The sequence below is a fragment of the Podarcis cretensis genome (genome assembly GCF_951804945.1).
Source record: "Podarcis cretensis genome assembly, chromosome: 4".
NCBI classification, from domain to species: domain Eukaryota; kingdom Metazoa; phylum Chordata; class Lepidosauria; order Squamata; family Lacertidae; genus Podarcis; species Podarcis cretensis.
Window position 1 is genome coordinate 26,494,574 of NC_137173.1, and position 17,849 is coordinate 26,512,422.

At 46.9% G+C, this 17,849-nt stretch overlaps 1 protein-coding gene across 1 annotated transcript; it reads left to right on the top strand.

Moving 5' to 3' along the window:
- Nucleotides 1–3,315: 3,315 nt before the first annotated feature.
- Nucleotides 3,316–7,847, top strand: RASL11A (RAS like family 11 member A; the record flags this gene model as incomplete). The annotated part of the gene is given in 5 exon segments (XM_079972177.1): nt 3,316–3,431; nt 3,433–3,668; nt 4,862–4,918; nt 5,703–5,782; nt 6,891–7,847. Coding segments are annotated over 5 exon segments (942 nt in total). The 3' UTR covers nt 7,344–7,847.
- Between the last annotated feature and the right edge of the window lie 10,002 nt (nt 7,848–17,849).

Here is a 17,849-nt window from a genome sequence, read left to right on the forward strand (position 1 = left end):
CTTTGAAATCCCTCATGTCCTGAACTCCTTCGGTCTGAAAGAGTCCGTTTCCCTCTTAGGATGAGAAATGGTTCTGAGGATCAGACCCTTACCAAGCATCCTACATTCGACTACATGGCAGCTGCAGGCCCACACAATACTTAAAGCACATTCCAAGCACAGGACTCCTTCACCCCAAAGAATTCTGGGAATTGTAGCTTGCTAAGGTTGTTGGGAACTGTAGCTCTGTAGCAGACAGTGCTATCCTATGCCACACCAGATGCATGCCTACTATGGTAGCCATAGGAACCTTTCCTCCCCAATGAAATGTTTTAGGAACTTTTTAGCATTCTTCCACAGAACTCCTCCTGTCCTTACAGACCAATCCTTTCACGTCACCCGTTTTGTCACACAGTTGTCACATAGGCTTTGTATAAATATATCTTTAAACAACTGTGCACACCCATCTGATATCCCTGAATTGCTTCGGAGAGTATCTGCACTGCATCATTGACAGTATGCCTTTGAATAGCAGTGGCTGGGTATCGCAAGTGACTAGCGCTATCGCTAGTCAAGCCCTGCTTCAGGGCTTCCCACAGACACCTGGCTGGTCGATATGAGAGTAGGGTGTTGCAATGAATGAGCCTTCGGTCTAATCCAGAAGGACTTGTAATCTGGTGAACTGGGTTCGCTTCCCCGCTCCTCCACATGCAGCTGCTGGGTGCCCTGGGGCTAGTCACACTTCTCTGAAGTCTCTCAGCCCCACTCACTTCACAGAGTGTTTGTTGTGGGGGAGGAAGGGAAAGGAGATTGTTAGCCGCTTCAAGACTCCTTAGGGTAGTGATAAAGCGGGATATCAAATCCAAACTCTTTTTCTTCTTCTGCACTTATGTGCTCATGGCTGCTTTGCGCTAGAAAATTGCTCTTGCGTGTGGTCTGCAGCTATTCTTCTGAGAGAATAGTTTCTCTGGCATGAAAACAGAATTGCTGCAATTTTAATTTTCATACAAAAGAAGCTCCCATAAGCAGGCTTCTGTTGCCAGACGCCCTGATTGGATCATGGTTTCCAGATATATGTAAAAAGATGCTTAAAGGACACAAACACAATGTGTGTTTGTGACAGCCGCACTTCACACATGTTGCAGGTAACATTGCTTCCCATGACAGCTGTACACAGAGGGGCAGCCTGGTCCTGTGCAGAATTACTTAGAGTGTGTTCACATGGCTCCCTTACGAGTGCAGTGAAATTGTTTTTCCAGCGTGTTTCATGGCTCCTTCCTTCCCTAGCTGTTCATGTCAGCACAGCTTCATTCATTTCTGTTTGTATTCACACCAGTGGGCACTGGTAACATGCCTGGCATCTGTCTGTCTCGGGAGACAATGGAAGAGTATTCCTTCATGGGTGGAGACAAACCATTGGCGAGTTACAGCAATACTGCTGTGGCTGTACAGACCGATACAGGAAAGACATGTTTTGTTGCAGATGAAGCAAAGGAAGGCATCCAGTTATTCCGATTCAGGTGTACCTTGGTGTTTCTTCTCTTCACCTTTTGCAAAGGTGTTCACATATGGCTCGAGACAAATTAGGAGCAGCTTAAGGACTCCAATTGGTGTGAAACCAGTTTGAGAAACAACGCATCAAAACAACAGGCTTTTGAAACAAAGCACAGGGCATATATGCATAACAGGAATTTTAAAACACAGCACTGGAAACGCACCGAGTGCGCAATGAACAGGGAACACAGCCTGCGATGTAAATCCAACTGTATTTAATTACGTGCACTTTTCTAAAATAATTTTTATATTGGCAAAGAAGCATAAAGGATAGGTTTCTAAAAATGGCATGACTGGAAGGATAATACTGAAGATGTATTGAGGTGTACAGGTACATCATCCTAGGCATACCTGATACATGATAGCCATACAGTGGGAGGGGGGAACAACTTCTGATAAAAGATGGAGGGGTCATGCTAAGGAAATGCTCTTAAGAAGCATGGGGTGAGCACAGCTCAGTCGGTACAGCATAAAACTCATAATCTCAGGGTTGTGGGTCTGGGCCCCATGGTGAGCAAAATGGGGGTTGGACTAGATAACCCATCATGGTTCCTTAAAACTCTGCACTTCTAAGATTCTGTGATCCTAAATATGTATAACCAATGAACAAACAAATCAAGGTGAAGCCAGGATGAATCCCCATTGTCTTAGATCCCCCTGCCCAGCAAGCAAATCAGACCAAATGTTCAGTAAAGACCAGACACGATCTAACCTCCAGGTAAGTTCCACGTGAACAAATCAGGACACATGCCCATTAAAAGTGTCGTCTGGAGGAGCTTGAAGACTTCTTTGATGATGTCGTGATGCCCCATAAAATGTAAGTGAACAAAGTTTAGCAATTCCACACAAAGCAGGTCATAGGTGGAGGCAGCCCCAGGTGAGCTGAATCCATTGGATGTAGTGAGGCTTAGTAAACTTGCAAAGCCACATGAGAGCAAGTGCACAGGACTGCACTACACTTGTATTTCTTAATCAATTTGTAAAACCAGTTGAACCTCTTGTATTCATCAATTTAAAAATAAAGTGTAGAAATGGGTGGGATAAAAAGAAGCACCATATTTTAACATAGTGACCAGCATCTTGCTTTACAGAGGGCAGTCCTATATTTGAAGGGCTGTCCAGCCTGGTTAAAAGATGAAGGACCCTCAGATTAGACAACAGAGGCCATCAATAGTCAGCACCGACCTGGACTAAAACTGAGCAGGTGTACAGCACACCTGACCGCAGTGAAACTGCAGTGTGAAATGTATTGTATTTCTTGTTAAACTGCAGCCATGATTTCTAAATTCTATGTACATCAGCAAACGCAAATGTTGCACAAACCTGGGTCATCTTTCATCCTCCTTTTTTGGAGATGCGTTTCCTTTTTTTTTGTTGGCTTTGCCTTACTAGGTCACCCTCTGCCTTTTGGCAGTCTCTGCGCGCCATAGGAGCAGACTTCTAGAGACCAAGGTCCCCTCCAATAAAATACTGGAAACCCCACCTCTCCACATTTTATTCACGTAAGCACTCCCGGTTTGTGCGGAGCGGGGGGGGGGGGCTCCCATTCATTCACGCCTAACCAAGCCGCAAGCCAGGATCCAGCCGCGGCTCTCCAATAAAGCGCGCCCCTACACAAAGCTCCCTCGTTTCGCTGCCGCCGCACAACCTTGGCGCGCCACTGGAACCTGCATTGGATCCGCGGGCATCTCCCACAATCTGCGCTGGGCGGCGCTCCGCGCGGTGCGCGCACGGCTCCCCTCCCTGGTGCGCGCGCAGCGCCGGCCCTTCCCCGGCCCATAGATGGAGGCGAAGGGGCGGAGACAGCTCCCGCCCGCCCGCCGCCCGGCGCGCTTTAAAGGCTCGGCGGCTGCGATCCGGAGCAGAGGCTGGAGCCGGGAGCCTGGTTCGCTGTCCTTCCTCGCCTCCAGCTGCCCTCTGGAAAGGTCGCCTCGCCGCCGCCGCCGCCGCTAGCTGCGCCCCTCCGGATTCGTCTTCGCCTCGCCGGGCGCGGGAGGAAGGGGAGCCTATCCCCATGCGGCTGTCCATCATGTCTCACAACTACCTTTTAGCTCCGATCCAGGAGTGCCCCTCCGACTACCTGGTCAAGGACGTGAAGCTGGCTGTGCTGGGAACGGGGAGCGTGGGGAAAAGCGGTAAGCGCCAAGGTCACCGCCGTGTCCGCGGAGGGGCTGCTGCAAAGCGGGATGGAGCCCAAGCGGGCGGGCGGGCGGGCGCGTGTTTTGAATGCGAAAGGTCCCGTTTGCCCCACCCTTGTAATCATAGAATTGTAGAGGTGGAAGGGACCCCAAGAGTCATGGAGTCGAACCCCCTGCAATGCAGGAATCTCAGTTCCTGGTCAGTGTGGCCATTCTGGACCTAGATGCATCCTTGGTTTGATGTGCCTATAAAGCAGCTGCCAGATGCTGGTGGACTAACTCAGTCTCTCTCTCTCCCCACCCGGCAACCCGATGCTCTCCAGATTTTGTGATCTACGGCCCGCTTCATCCCTGACCATTAGCTGTGCTGATGGGAGTTGCAGTTCACAACATCTGCATTGGCTGTCCTTGTGCAGGCAGGAGTAAGCAGTGGGGGCAGGGCGGTGGGGGCAGGGTGAGCCGCCCACGGGGGTGCCATGGCAATCCACCCAGGGGGGTGGCGTGGCGAGCTGCCCATGGAGTTTGCCTGGCAGGCACAAGCCCCACTCTGCTGTTTTGGGCAGTGCAGGGCCCATCACTCCCAGGAGAGACGCATAGCTTGGGTGTGCTGCAGGCCCTTACCCTGTGGTAAGTGTTGTCCCCCCCCCGTGGTGTGCCATGTTGTCACCCCCTCAGGGATGACACCCAGGGCGGACCGCACCCCCCCCCCCTGCCGGTAAGTGGGAAGGATAATTTTCCTGGCTTGTTGCAAGGCAGCCACCTCTGTTCCCAAAGCCATCCACGTTTCAGCCCTCTTGACTCCCAGAATGAATGAATGAATGAATGAATGAATGGCTTCTGGGGGAATGCTCTCCTAAAGCCACGCAGGCATGTACGTGCAGATCTTCTCCTGACACAAAGAAGCTGCGAACATATTCAGGGAAGAGAGTCGCTTTCGAAGCAGACTTTACACGCCTGTTGCGTTATAGGCGGGAGATGCCTGCGCTGGCAAGCAGGCGTCGTAGCTAAGGAGACCACACTCATTTTGCTGAATGCTTTGTGTGGCCGTGTTTGCTTGTAGCAGGACATCATCGCAGCCCCCACCTTTTTTTGCAAATGCTATTTTTATCAAAGGGATGTGTGTCGTTTGATGCGTCTTCCTTTGCCACCTGTCACCGCTAGTAAACCCGACACCTCTCATTTCTTTTCAGCTATGATTGTACGGTACCTAACCAGGAGGTTCATTGGAGACTACGAACCCAACACAGGTGAGCCTCTTTCTTTCATAGAATCTCTCTGTGAATCTGGGTCTGGTGCTTGTGGGGACCATATACATATAGCCTTGTTTTGCTCCTCTGGAATGGTTCCGTTCCAGGAAAGTCTGGGAAATGGATCTGTTTATGCTTCCCATAACACCATCCAGCCCTTCTCCTGTGCTTCTGAGGACAGGGAAGAAGCAGTTTTGTGGGTTGTTGTTTTTAATATAACCTTATAATTTTGCAGACCCTAGGTCTAGTGCGGTGAGACTGAGTCTAAGGCTAGAACTGGAGAGATCCAGTTTCTGATTTCAACTCTGCCATGAAGCTTCCTAGATGACCTTAGGCAAATGACTATTTGTCAGCCTAGCCTCCCTCGCAGGGTTCTTGTGAGGATAAAATGGGGAAGAGTAATGAAGCACCTTGAGCTCATTGGAGGGCGAGAAATATAATAAATAAACACTAACAAATGAATAGAATCACACCATTCCTCCAAAGAGACCAGGAAAGTGTATGCTAGTTTTTATCTTCACAGCAACATAAAAAGGTAAATTAGGCTGAGAAAATGTGAATGACTCTTCGTCAGCAAGTGAGGTACCTGGCTAAGCCTCCCCAATTCTCTGACCACACCAGTTCCTTTTATTTACATTGCTTTTACATTTTATTTACATTCCTTTTATTTACATTGGAGAAAGAATGTGTTTAGCATCAGTTCCCCTGCTTCTTTATAATATACCTCCTACCTCCAAATAAAGTGCAACAGTTTTTAAATGAGCTTCCGTTTTTCTTTCTCCAGGCAATCTCTATTCAAGGCTCGTTCATGTTGAAGGTGACCAGATTTTCTTGCAAGTCCAAGACACCCCAGGATGTATTGAGGTACGGAAACAATCATAAATATGTCCATTCTGTCGGCCTTTTGAGGTTTGATTCATTCCATCAGTAGATATGAATGTTGCTGAGAAAATTCCCATTGATAGGAGAAGGCTGCTATCTTTCACGTTCATTGATGCAATCTGCACATTAATGCAAACGACGTTCTGTGACTGAAGTCGTCCAGTGGTTAAAGGGTTGGAGGAAACAAATGGAAAATATTTGCTGCATAGAATGTGGAATTGCTCGGCAATTGTCTGTGACCACAATAAGCAAGTAACTTGTAGGCATTTCAGAAGACTCACTGTGTTTTCAAGAGGGCTTATTTCAAGCAAGCATTTTTCAACAATTGTAGAGTATCTCCTTTGCACGCAGAAGATCCCAGGTTCAATTCCTGGCATCTCCGGGTACTGCTGCCAGTCAGTGTAGACAGTACTAAGCTAGATTCACCAATAGTCTGGCTGCATAAGGCAGCTTCCTATTATTGCAGTCTTAGAAAGGATGCTCTCGTAGGCTGTTTAGAAAGTGGTGTGACTTTTGCTACGTTTCATGCAGAAACTAAAAGTTCTTCGAAGCTCTTTGTTTCTGCATTATATAGCAGAGTCGCACATCTTGCTGGTTGGGGGTCAAAAGCCACCACAGATGAAGACCTACACATTGCCTTTGGCAATGCCTTCTAGATTCAGATGCAAAAGCATCAGTGGTCAAGCGGGTATCTGATGAGTCTTTAAAGCTGTTGCACTTGTGCCATTCCACATGGCACAGTTAATATGCGCCAGTGTCATGCACCCTTTGTGAACTGGCTATTGGCTAAGACAGCCTCCCCCAACCTGGTGCCCTCCAGACACTTTGGACTACAATTCCCATCTGCCTTGACCGTTGACCACTCTGGCTGAGGATGATGGTATTTGTAGTCCAAAACATTTGGCAGACATCAAGTTGGGAACAGCTGTGCCAGCAACAGATTTCAAGCTGGATTTTCTCTTTCCAAAGCAAATAGCCCATCTTGAAGCAAACCTCTTCTTATTTGGAAAGGCATCTGATATAGTTGCTATTGAAAAGTTTCCCACTTGTATCTCATTTATTTAAGTCTATGTGCTCTTTTTCTTTCCAGGTGCAAGAAGATGTTGCACAGATGTTGGATTCGCTCTCCAGGTGCCTGAAGTGGGCAGACGGTGTTGTCTTAGTCTATTCCATTACAGACTACCGTAGTTACCAGTCCATCCGTCCCCTTTATCAACACATCCGGAAGATCCGTCCAGACTCTAAAGTCCCTGTTGTCATCGTAGGCAACAAAGGCGACTTGGCTCACTCCAGACAGGTGGCGGCCAGCGATGGCCTGCAGCTGGCCAATGAACTAGGCAGTGTGTTTCTAGAAATCTCCACCAGCGATAGCTGCCAAGGTGTATGTGATGTATTTCAGTATCTTTGTAAAGAAGTGAGTAAGTTGCACAGCTGTGGCAGCGGAGACAAAAGGCGGTCGTCCCTCATTTCTCGACCCAAATCACCTAACATGCAAGATCTCAAGCGACGTTTCAAACAGGCTTTATCGTACAAAGTCAAGTGAGCACCAACCTTGACGTCAGCCCCCGCTGAACAGACTGTTTTATAAAACATACATTTATAAGAATAATTTATTTTTGTACTGATGCTGTTTGTTTGTGCATTTGCAAGTATGCAGTTTCCTTGCATTACTTTTGTATTAATTGACTCTGCAGCCCCACAACTGAGTGTTGGATTGCAACAGAATGAAACTGTGAAAGAGACAGTGCCAATATGCATATCCCTCTGTTTGACAGTGACCTGCTCTTTAAACGTAGGGCAAGCAAAGTTGAAAGTATTTGGATTTCACGTTTGTCAAACTTTGTTAGTCTGAACTTGGCTTAAATGAGAGTATTTCCATTTTACCAGATGGTGGCTAGGGTTGCTCATCTCTCTTTGAGCCTATTCAAATACACATTTAAATCCCCCCTTAAAAAAAGAACTTACAGACTGGTGTTTCATTCTGTATGTAAACACGGGGAAAGAATTACAACTGATTTTGTAAAATGCTGCGAGGATCTGAGTTATACAATTGCAAAATAAAACTATTTAAATAAAATAATTAAATATCACTTTTTTATGTGTGGAGCCCTCCCCTTCATTTTCCAGAAACCCTTGTTATATTAGCATATAGAAATCAGGCCGGATATAGGCCAAGCTCCATAGAACTACGTAACTAATTCCACTAGCCAAATGAAGGTACTTTAAATTCATGAATAGCAGTCTCTAATACCGTCTAGGTATTAGAATCTAGGGGAGCGGGTGGTGCTGTGGTCTAAACCACTGAGCCTCTTGGGCTTGCTGATCAGAAGGTCAGCGGTTCAAATCCGTGCAGCAGGGTGAGCTCCCGTTGCTCTGTCCCAGCTCCTGTCAACCTCACAGTTTGAAAACACACCAGTGCAAGTAGATAAATAGGTACCACTGCAGCGGGAAGGTAAACAGTGTTTCTATGCGCTCTGGTTTCTGTCATGCTGTATGTTGCACCAGAAGCGGTTTAGTCATGCTAACCACATGACCCGGAAAGCTGTCTGTGGACAAACGCCGGCTCCCTCAGCCTGAAAGCAAGATGAGCGCTACAACCCCATAGTCACCTTTGACTGGACTTAACTGTCCAGGGGTCCTTTACCTTTACCTTACCTAATACTGTGTGGTAAACTGCTTTTGAAAAGTCCTTTCAACACTGGTTCGCAAGATGACTGAAAGCGCCTGCTGTTCAAAGGGGAACACATGGCAGAAACCCAGCTGGGCATGCCAAACTTTCCAGATGCCAGGCTTAAGCTACTATCCCTAGGCATACCTGCTTGAGACTAAGCCCAGGGGGACTTCATAGTAAGCAGGCACAATGAGTCACTGACCTATGATGCACATTGTAAGTAGGTACTCATCTCTTTGGCCTTCAGAGTTTGCCGCTCAGTCTTGACTGCATTTTGTATACCTGATTCATACTATTGCTAATACTGGAGTATTCTCACAGTAATTGAGATTTACCCGATTTCTATTTGTGGATTGTGCAAAATCACTGCAATTCATCAACATCTTGTTCGGTATATTTCTAATGATACCATCTTCCACGGAATTATCCATCCTTTATAACATAGGCCCTAACTATATTGAAACTGCAGACTCTAGAAGCATTTGGGATTGTAAATCCCATTAAACTCATAGGAATTCTGAGGAGTCATCCAAAGGATTTGCATCATAAGTCATCTTAATATTCCTACTTTGATTTCACAGCAGTACATGTGGCTTCATAGAATCATAGAATCATAGAATCATAGAGTTGGAATAGACCACAAGGGCCATCGAGTCCAACCCCCTGCCAAGCAGGAAACACCATCAGAGCACTCCTGACATATGGTTGTCAAGCCTCTGCTTAAAGACCTCCAAAGAAGGAGACTCCACCACACTCCTTGGCAGCAAATTCCACTGTCGAACAGCTCTTACTGTCAGAAAGTTCTTCCTAATGTTTAGGTGGAATCTTCTTTCTTGTAGTTTGGAACCATTGCTCCGTGTCCGCTTCTCTGGAGCAGCAGAAAACAACCTTTCTCCCTCCTCTATGTGACATCCTTTTATATATTTGAACATGGCTATCATATCACCCCTTAACTTCCTCTTCTCCAGGCTAAACATGCCCAGCTCCCTTAGCTGTTCCTCATAAGGCATCGTTTCCAGGCCTCATGGAAACTTCATGGAAGATGCTGCCTCAAGTCCCTTGCTGGGAGCTTTGGAACAGAGCTTTAGAGCAATGCTTGGAAATAAATGTAATATGTAAACAGCGAATATCATAATACAATAGCCTCATTAGGTGTAAGCAGTGTAATCTCTCTCAGCCTAGCTTTTTGGTCTGATTCCAATAGGATTAACTCTCTTAAATGCGAGCCCAATGGTCCAATAGAGTAGCCTTTTATTTTGAAACAAGAGTTCAGTGCCCTAGCTTACCTCCAGCCCATTATATTTTCAACATAAAAGAATAATGATGGTTGGCTTGCCATTATCAGACTTTCCCCTGCCTTTTAATAGCTGTGTGGAAGTCAAATCAAGAGAGAAGCCTGAGGCGGATTTAGGGCAATGTGGCTGGTTCCGCAGCAATACAGGGTTGCAGATGCTTTGGGACTACAAGTCCCATTATCCCTGACCATTATTGACTACCCTAGCCAGGTCTTATGTGTGGGAAGGGTTTTAATGGATAGGAGAGGGCATATTGATGGCAATTTACCCCTCCTGGCGCTGCATGTCTGGGGTAAACAGAGTTTCAAAATCCCATCCATGGCTGCAAAATTCAAAGCATAGGAATTAGGCCGTAAAACTTTGTTTTGAGCAAGTCCAGCAATGAAGTAAGCTGGCTTTCCCTTTCTTACCCCACTTAACAAAGAACCATGCAACAACTTGTAAAGTAAGTTCAAAAATAAGATTTACTTACTTTATAATCATGCATTGGTTCACAGCAATGGTAACAGTAAAGACTATGCAGGCAAAATGCTTATATTTACAGCAAAACCAGCTTCAGGCATGTGCCTGAAGAGAGAGAAAGGAACAGGAAATACTATATGCTCCTTCATCTCCATGAGAGGAGGGGAAATGACATCACACAGAGCCCTCTCTACCGATTGTATTTCTATGGTCTGAGTGGTGGCCTGTCTTCAGTACAACTTTGTGGACTTAGCCCCTTCTCATGCTAACTAGCAAGAATATGCATTTGTTAGGTTTGCCTGCTAATCTCCGACATTATGGGAGCTGGAGTCCCTATCCCTGCTAGTGCAAAGGGCTATAGCTCAGTAGTAGAGCAGCTGCTGCCCATGCAGAAAATCCCAGGTTCAATCCTTGCCTTTTCTGGGCAGGGCTGTGAGACAGACCCCTGTCTAAAAGCTTCTGCCAATTACTGAATTAGATGGACCAATAGTCCTACTTGTTAGGATCATCCTACTTGCGTGTAGGACCCTGGTAGAGACACATGCCCAACTGGCATGTTCTCTCCCTCCTGGTCATTCGTTCGGGAGCTTCCAAAGCTTTCTCCAGCCCAAACATCACAGCAACTGATACCAAGAGGCATCAGCACACTTAGGATCCTGCAGAGTATTTGCAGTTTGCGTTACAGAGCTTAGTAGCACAGCATTTTGGCTAATCTACTTTTATTTACATATAATACACTCGGGAGCATTCTGACTTAGCTCCTTCCTCTTTCTCATCAGACAGCAAAGAGAGAAAGAACAAAGGCCAATAGTCCCACTTCATGGAACACAGTAACACAAACATCCTGTCTCCGTCACTTCCCACTATGTGGAATGAAAACATGACTCATGACTGCAAACATGGAGCAAGAATCCTAACATTAATTCAGTATAAGGCAGCTTCCTATGTCCCCATGAAAGCTTTGAAGGGAGAGGAAAACGGCTAGCAGGGAGAATATTGCACTCCTCCATTCAACACTGCATCCTCCTAAGCTTATTTTCCCTAAAGGGAAAAACAAACAAACCCCTGTCTGAGCAGTTACACAGATTTGCATGTAAAGTGTCTTCTGTCCTTTCTAACCTTTTCTACTTTAAAATCCATAAAGTATTTAGAAGCAATCTGAGAAGTATAAACATAGGGGTGGGATGCAATTGCAGCCGTAATCATGGGTTATGCTGCATGAAGAGAAAGGAAGGGTTTCTCCTCCTCCCACGAGTCGCTGAAATTGCATTTATTATGGTGGCGTGAAAGACAGACATGTTATTCTCCCTCTGGAAGGGAAGTTAATGGGATGTCTGCCTTACACTCAAGCAACCCCATTGCCCTGGTTTAACACACTCAACCGCACTTTCTGTATGGTTCATTCCAATTTAGAAATGAACTCTGTATTCAGGAGAGATGGGTGTGTGATTGCTTTGGGAAGCATAAGCAAAGTGGCAGATGGGAAAGCTGGAAATGGTTAGAGAGAGAGGATATTCTTTCTGCAGCATGTGTGGGTATTTCTTTCGTCCTGGTCTTGCCTCTGGTCAGATGCCGTTTGTGAGTAGTCATGATGGTATAGGAACCTCCAATCTACAGTCATACCTCATTTTACGTCCGCTTCATGTTACGTTCTTTCAGGATACGTCCCGCGGCGACACGGAAGTACTGGAAAGGGTTACTTCCGGGTTTCGCCGCTTACGCCTGCGCAGAAGCGCAAAATGACGTCACGCCCATGCGCAGAAGCAGTGAGTAGCAACCTGCGTGTGCGCAGACGCGCCACTGCGGGTTGCGCTCTTTTCATGTTGCGAACGGGCCTCTGGAATGGATCCCATTCGCAACCAGAGGTACCACTGTATCTGCTCACTAGAGACAAAATGTGTGGGAAATGTTCACTCTACAAGAAAAACCCATTCCTTCAAACCACCTTCAGTTCTCTGAAATTATGGCCACATCCACACCATGGACTTAAAAGCAATCTTATACCGCTTTGCCAATGACTTCCCCTGAAAGAATACTAGGAACTGTAGTTTGTTAAGGGTGCTGAGACTTGCTAAAAGACTGCACGGAGCTACGTTTCCCAGTGCCTGTAACAAATTACAGTCTTCAGCAGGGGTGCCAACTTGCATAAAATATTGGGGAGGGGGCAGATAAGCCCCACCCTGCATAATGACACCCTGCACATGACACAGTGCATGCAAAGCATTTGTTTTCTCATGAAAATTGAGATCATGCCTGCCTCTGGTTACAATTGAGGAACACCCCCCCCCCCAAAAGAAATCCAGGAGGAGGTTGAAATTTCAGTCTGGCATGCCAACCACATTAGGATGCTGGCCAATCAGTGCTGGTTATAGAATCGTATAATTGTACAGCTGGAAGGAACCCTGAGGATCATCTAGTCCAACCCCCTGCAATACAGGAATATCCCCATATGGGGATCGAACCTGCAAGCTAGTCATTATCAGCACCATTCTCTAACCACCTAAGCTATCCAGCTGAATGGTCATGTCAGCATCATCAGGCACCCATCCAGGCCTACATTTTAGCAGGGGCCTACTGCTGACCACCCTCCAGAACCCCTTGGCTTTCTTCGTCTTTGCCGCTATTGCTGCCCATTGTCTTCAAGCATGCAAGCAGTGACAGGAGCAAGGAGGAACATCTGGTTGCCTTTCCATCATTCCTGGGCCATGGTGCTGATTGGGCCCAGGAGGAAATGGCATGTGAATGGGCTATGGTGAAAAGCAACAAGGAGGTGGGTCCTCTCAAGGAAGGAGTTCTGAAGAGCACACCTTGCCAAAGAACCTCTCTTCCATAATAATAATAATAATAATAATAATAATAATAATAATAATATCAACCCCACCTAGAATTAACACTGCATGAACACAATTTGGATTGCATAAATGAAGCACACACCGTGCACAGAGTGGCTACATATGAATGATTTTTTCCCTCCCAAAGGCTGCAATCCTTAGTATATTCTATTGAAGCCAACTGGAACTTGCTTCCAAGGCAATGTGTGGAGGACTCAGCTATAAATCCTGCAGAGACTCTGAGTGGCGGTTGTCATAGTGACAGATTCTACTAACCCAATGAAGTAGCCAATGTTCCGTTGTTAAAAAAATAAATTGTTAACTTTCTTTTCAGAAAACCCCAGCCATGTATGAGCATCATACCATTGCATTTGTTTAGCCCTCTGCAAAAGAATAAAAATAAAATTCTGATGACCAAGTTTCTGCCTGGTTCTATTCTCAAAAAAGTTGTATGGGGGGCTAATTCCACCCACCCTCTACATTGGGGTGAGGAAACATTTCTGGCTGGTGGGCTGGATTTTTATCTCTCCATCCCTGCAGAGCCAGTTTTAACAAATGGGCTGCCCCACACACTTCTCAGCGGCCTGATGCTATAGCGATGTCAGATGCCACCGCTCTTTGAAGCCCTAATTCTCTGGACTTCGAAGCACGTTGCAGGCCTATTTGAAAACCCATTTACAAAACACCTCCGTGCTGCTCTTCAAACCTCCAGGTTAACATCTCCAAGCTGACTTACACCCATGTGAGATTCATGTGCGTTGCTGTTTTGCTTATGCAAGGGTTATGCCAGATACCTTTAAATGGTGCATCTGAATCTATTTCCATATTCGTTGCCCTTGGAGAACAATACTCCTGGAGATGACTGTACCGACAATGTGATTCAGCCTCGCGAAAGTATGTAATACTCTTCTGGAGGTAGCAGCTCAGGATGACATAGCGGTAACCATGGTGTGTGAATAAAGAAAAGTTTAGCCTATATAAATAAATAAAATACTACTGCGCTATAGCCTCCTCATAAGTGAGTAATATCTGTAGTGATCTAAAAAAGAGAGAGAGAGAGAACGGCAGTAGCATTAGGAAAATTGCATTATTTCTTGATGATGAGAAATCTCTTTCTGTTATTTTACTTACCTATCATATTTGTACCCCATCTTCTCCCAAAGGGATTCAGGGTTTGTAAAAGGAGAGAGATGATATAATGCTCATGGTATCCATGATGCAGTGCAACCATGAATCTGAGGAAATCTGTGTGGGCTTCAGGGAATTCTTCAGATAGCTGGCCTAGAATTATTGGTGGATTCAGAAAACCCAACACCTAGGTTTTGCCAACCCCCTAACATTTATTAATTAACATTAAAAGGGACGCGGGTGGCACTGTGGTCTAAACCACTGAGCCTAGGACTTGCCGATCAGAAGGTTGGCGGTTCGAATCCCCGTGACGGGGTGAGCTCCCGTTGCTCGGTCCCAGCTCCTGCCAACCTAGCAGTTCAAAAGCATATCAAAGTGCAAGTAGATAAATAGGTACCGCTCTGGCGGGAAGGTAAACGGCGTTTCTGTGCACTGCTCTGGTTCGCCAGAAGCGGCAGCTTAGTCATGCTGGCCACATGACCTGGAAGCTGTATGCCTGCTCCCACGGCCAATTAGACCTAATGGTCAGGGGTCTCTTTACCTTTACCTTTTAACATTTATCACTAAGCACTCATAAACCGTCTTTCTGCGATGTTGAGTCCCTGATTATTGGCCATATGATATAAGGTCTGAATATAAGGTCTAGAAGATGACCCTGGACGGTGATGGCTTGTATGAGAGCTGCAGTTCTCATCAGACGTGTTGAAGGAACTTCCATTAGCATTAGTAAGTGGAAACCGCACCATTCCCCTTTCGCATTCTAGCTGAACTTGCTGTCTAGTGGGAGTTTGTTCCAACAAGCTGGAACTGTTCTTTTCAAACCACTTGTCTCTCTCCATTAACAGAAATCAATCCCCTTTCCAATGAAACCCACAAATTGTTTCTGCCTTTATGACCTTGTTGTGCGGCAACTGAATGTGCCAACAGCACCTCCAGAAAAATGAGGGTTGGTTGTTGTTTCTTGTTCAAGGCAGATGAAAGTCCTTTATGACTCCTACAGGCTTATAAAAATCAGACATCATTTTATCCGAAACCTTAGAGTGAAAACAATGATTGCTTATTTGGGGGCAACTGGGGGGGGTGTCCCCCAGTGGACAAACCAGAAGATGCAATTCAAGATCCCATAGAACAGGAATGGAGATTTTTGATTTGTAGGAAAAGGCAATGGAGGCCAGCTGATGGTGGCTGGAGACAGAGCCCAAAGTGGGCAGAGCTGAGTTTGCAGCTCTTCAGGATTGCATAATAATAATAATAATAATAATAATAATAATAATAATAATAATTTATTATTAATCATTTATACCCCGCCCATCTGGCTGAGTTTCCCCAGCCATTCTGGGTGGCTTCCAGTCAAGTGTTAAAAACAATACAGCATTCAGTCCTTTTAGAGGTGCTTTCAAACTGTCACTTTTCTTGGGTGGAATTCAGTCCTCTACAGGCTTCTGTTTTATTGTGCTTTCAGGATGTCAGGCAAAGCGAAGAGTCTGAAGCAAACCAAATTGCACGTACCACACAACCTGACTTGCAGCCCCTAAGTGACCCTGCTGCATTCAAGTATGATGGAAGATGCCATCCCATTGCCAGGCTAGCATTTAGCTGCTAGTCTCAGGGCCCCTCCAGTCATCCCTTCCATTGTGCGATCATGATGATTTGTGTTCATGATGCTGCTGGAGAGCATCACACGTGATCCTGCGTTTGTGCCTGCAAATGTTTTGGGACAGCCATACTGCTTCATTTCCAATCCATGCAAATCCTTTAACTTCCCGCTAAAATCCCCCTACTTCTCATGCCAGAAACATACTGGTTAATTTTTGTCCCACTTTTGATGTGCTATAGGCTCGCTGGACAGCAGTGATGTGGTAGCCCTGGGGAAGCATCACAGAATAAGCAGCAGAGCAGAATAAATCCACCCTAATGCACCATTATTGTGTCCATAGCACACTGTAGAGTTGCTCTTGGCATCTGTCTGTCTCGAGAGACAATGGAGTGTGTCTCGGGGGGGGGGGGTGAAGTCAAACTGGTGCATTTGCAGCACCCAAGTAACCTCCCCTGGGCTCAAGCCTGGGCAGTATGTATGGAGATCCTGGGCTGCCCAGATGACAAGACCCCCCTCTCAGCCTCACTGATGCAGTCAAAAGGAAAACAGAGCAAGACATTTGGCACCAGCTTGGCTGCAAGAGTTGCCGGAAGGAGGCCTACAAGGCAAAACAAGTCTTAGGGATTCCACTCAGGATTGGTGTAAGGCTTCCTTGTGTAAGGGACGCAGGTGGCGCTGTGGGTTAAAGCCTCAGCACCTAGGACTTGCCGATCGAAAGGTCGGCGGTTCGAATCCCTGCGGCGGGGTGCGTTCCCGCTGCTCGGTCCCAGCGCCTGCCAACCTAGCAGTTCGAAAGCACCTCTGGGTGCAAGTAGATAAATAGGGACCGCTTACCAGCGGGAAGGTAAACGGCGTTTCCGTGTGCGGCTCTGGCTCTGGCTCTGGCTCTGGCCAGAGCAGCGATGTCACGCTGGCCACGTGACCCGGAAGTGTCTCCGGACAGCGCTGGCCCCTGGCCTCTTAAGTGAGATGGGCGCACAACCCCAGAGTCTGTCAAGACTGGCCCGTACGGGCAGGGGTACCTTTACCTTTTACCTTCCTCCTTAGCTTTTTCTCCTCCCGAAGGTGTCCTGCAAGGCAGCGGAGATTTAGGATCAGAGTTTTCCTTCTGCTAGATGGGCTCACTTCCCAGGTTGGCGAGCCCCATCTGACCCTCACTTCCCTCTGCAGCACATGCAGAAACCACCTTCTTGACCATTGGACTCACTATTGGTCTCATCTGCTCCATCTGCCAGAGCCTGTCTTCACATGCAGGGAAGTCCCTAACTTAAGGTTACCAGATTTTTTTCAAAGAATCTGGGGACACTTTTTTTTTTTGAAAAGAGAAAAAAAAAGTTTTTTGTTTTTTTAAAAGAAGAGAAGTAATATCTTCCCCTCTGTGGTCTCCTCTGTCGTGTGTCCTGCCTCTGGGCCCCGGCCTGCTCTCTTGGAGCGCTAGCTGCCATGGAGTAGGCTCGGATTGGGCCTGGGCTCGGCCATGTGTCCTTGCCCTCCCAGTGCTCTCCTACCACTCCTCAGCAGCAGCAGCGGCATGGCAAGGTCGGGGCTCCCCTCTTTTTCCTCCTTCTTCTTTCTCTCTCTTTCTTCTCCTTCTCCTCTCCTCCTTCTCCCTGCGTTGGCTCAGGGGTTGTCCTGGCCCCAGAGCACCGCTGAACAGTCAGCCAGGTGACCGGGCGCTCTCGCTCCCAGCTCGATTTGGGTCGCGGTGTGTGTGTGTGTCAGCGATTCCCCCAGTTGACACGCTGGACGTCTCCGGTTTCCCCTTGGCAGTGGCGGTGGCAGCGGCAGTCTTAGAAGCCTGGAGCCAGCCTGGTAGCGCAGTTGGCTCTGGCTGGCTTCAGGAGCTGTTCACTGTCATGGTGCCTGCCATTTTGCCTCGCTAGAAGTCCTCATATGATGTGTCTTGTGCTGTTGAACCAATCATGCAACGTTCATTCCCTACTAATAAATCTACAGCACTTAAAATATAAATCCAGGGACGTTAAATGAAATCTGGGGACATTCTGGGGACGGATTTTGTCTGGGGACAGATTTGTAAATCTGGAGACTGTCCCCAGGAAACAGG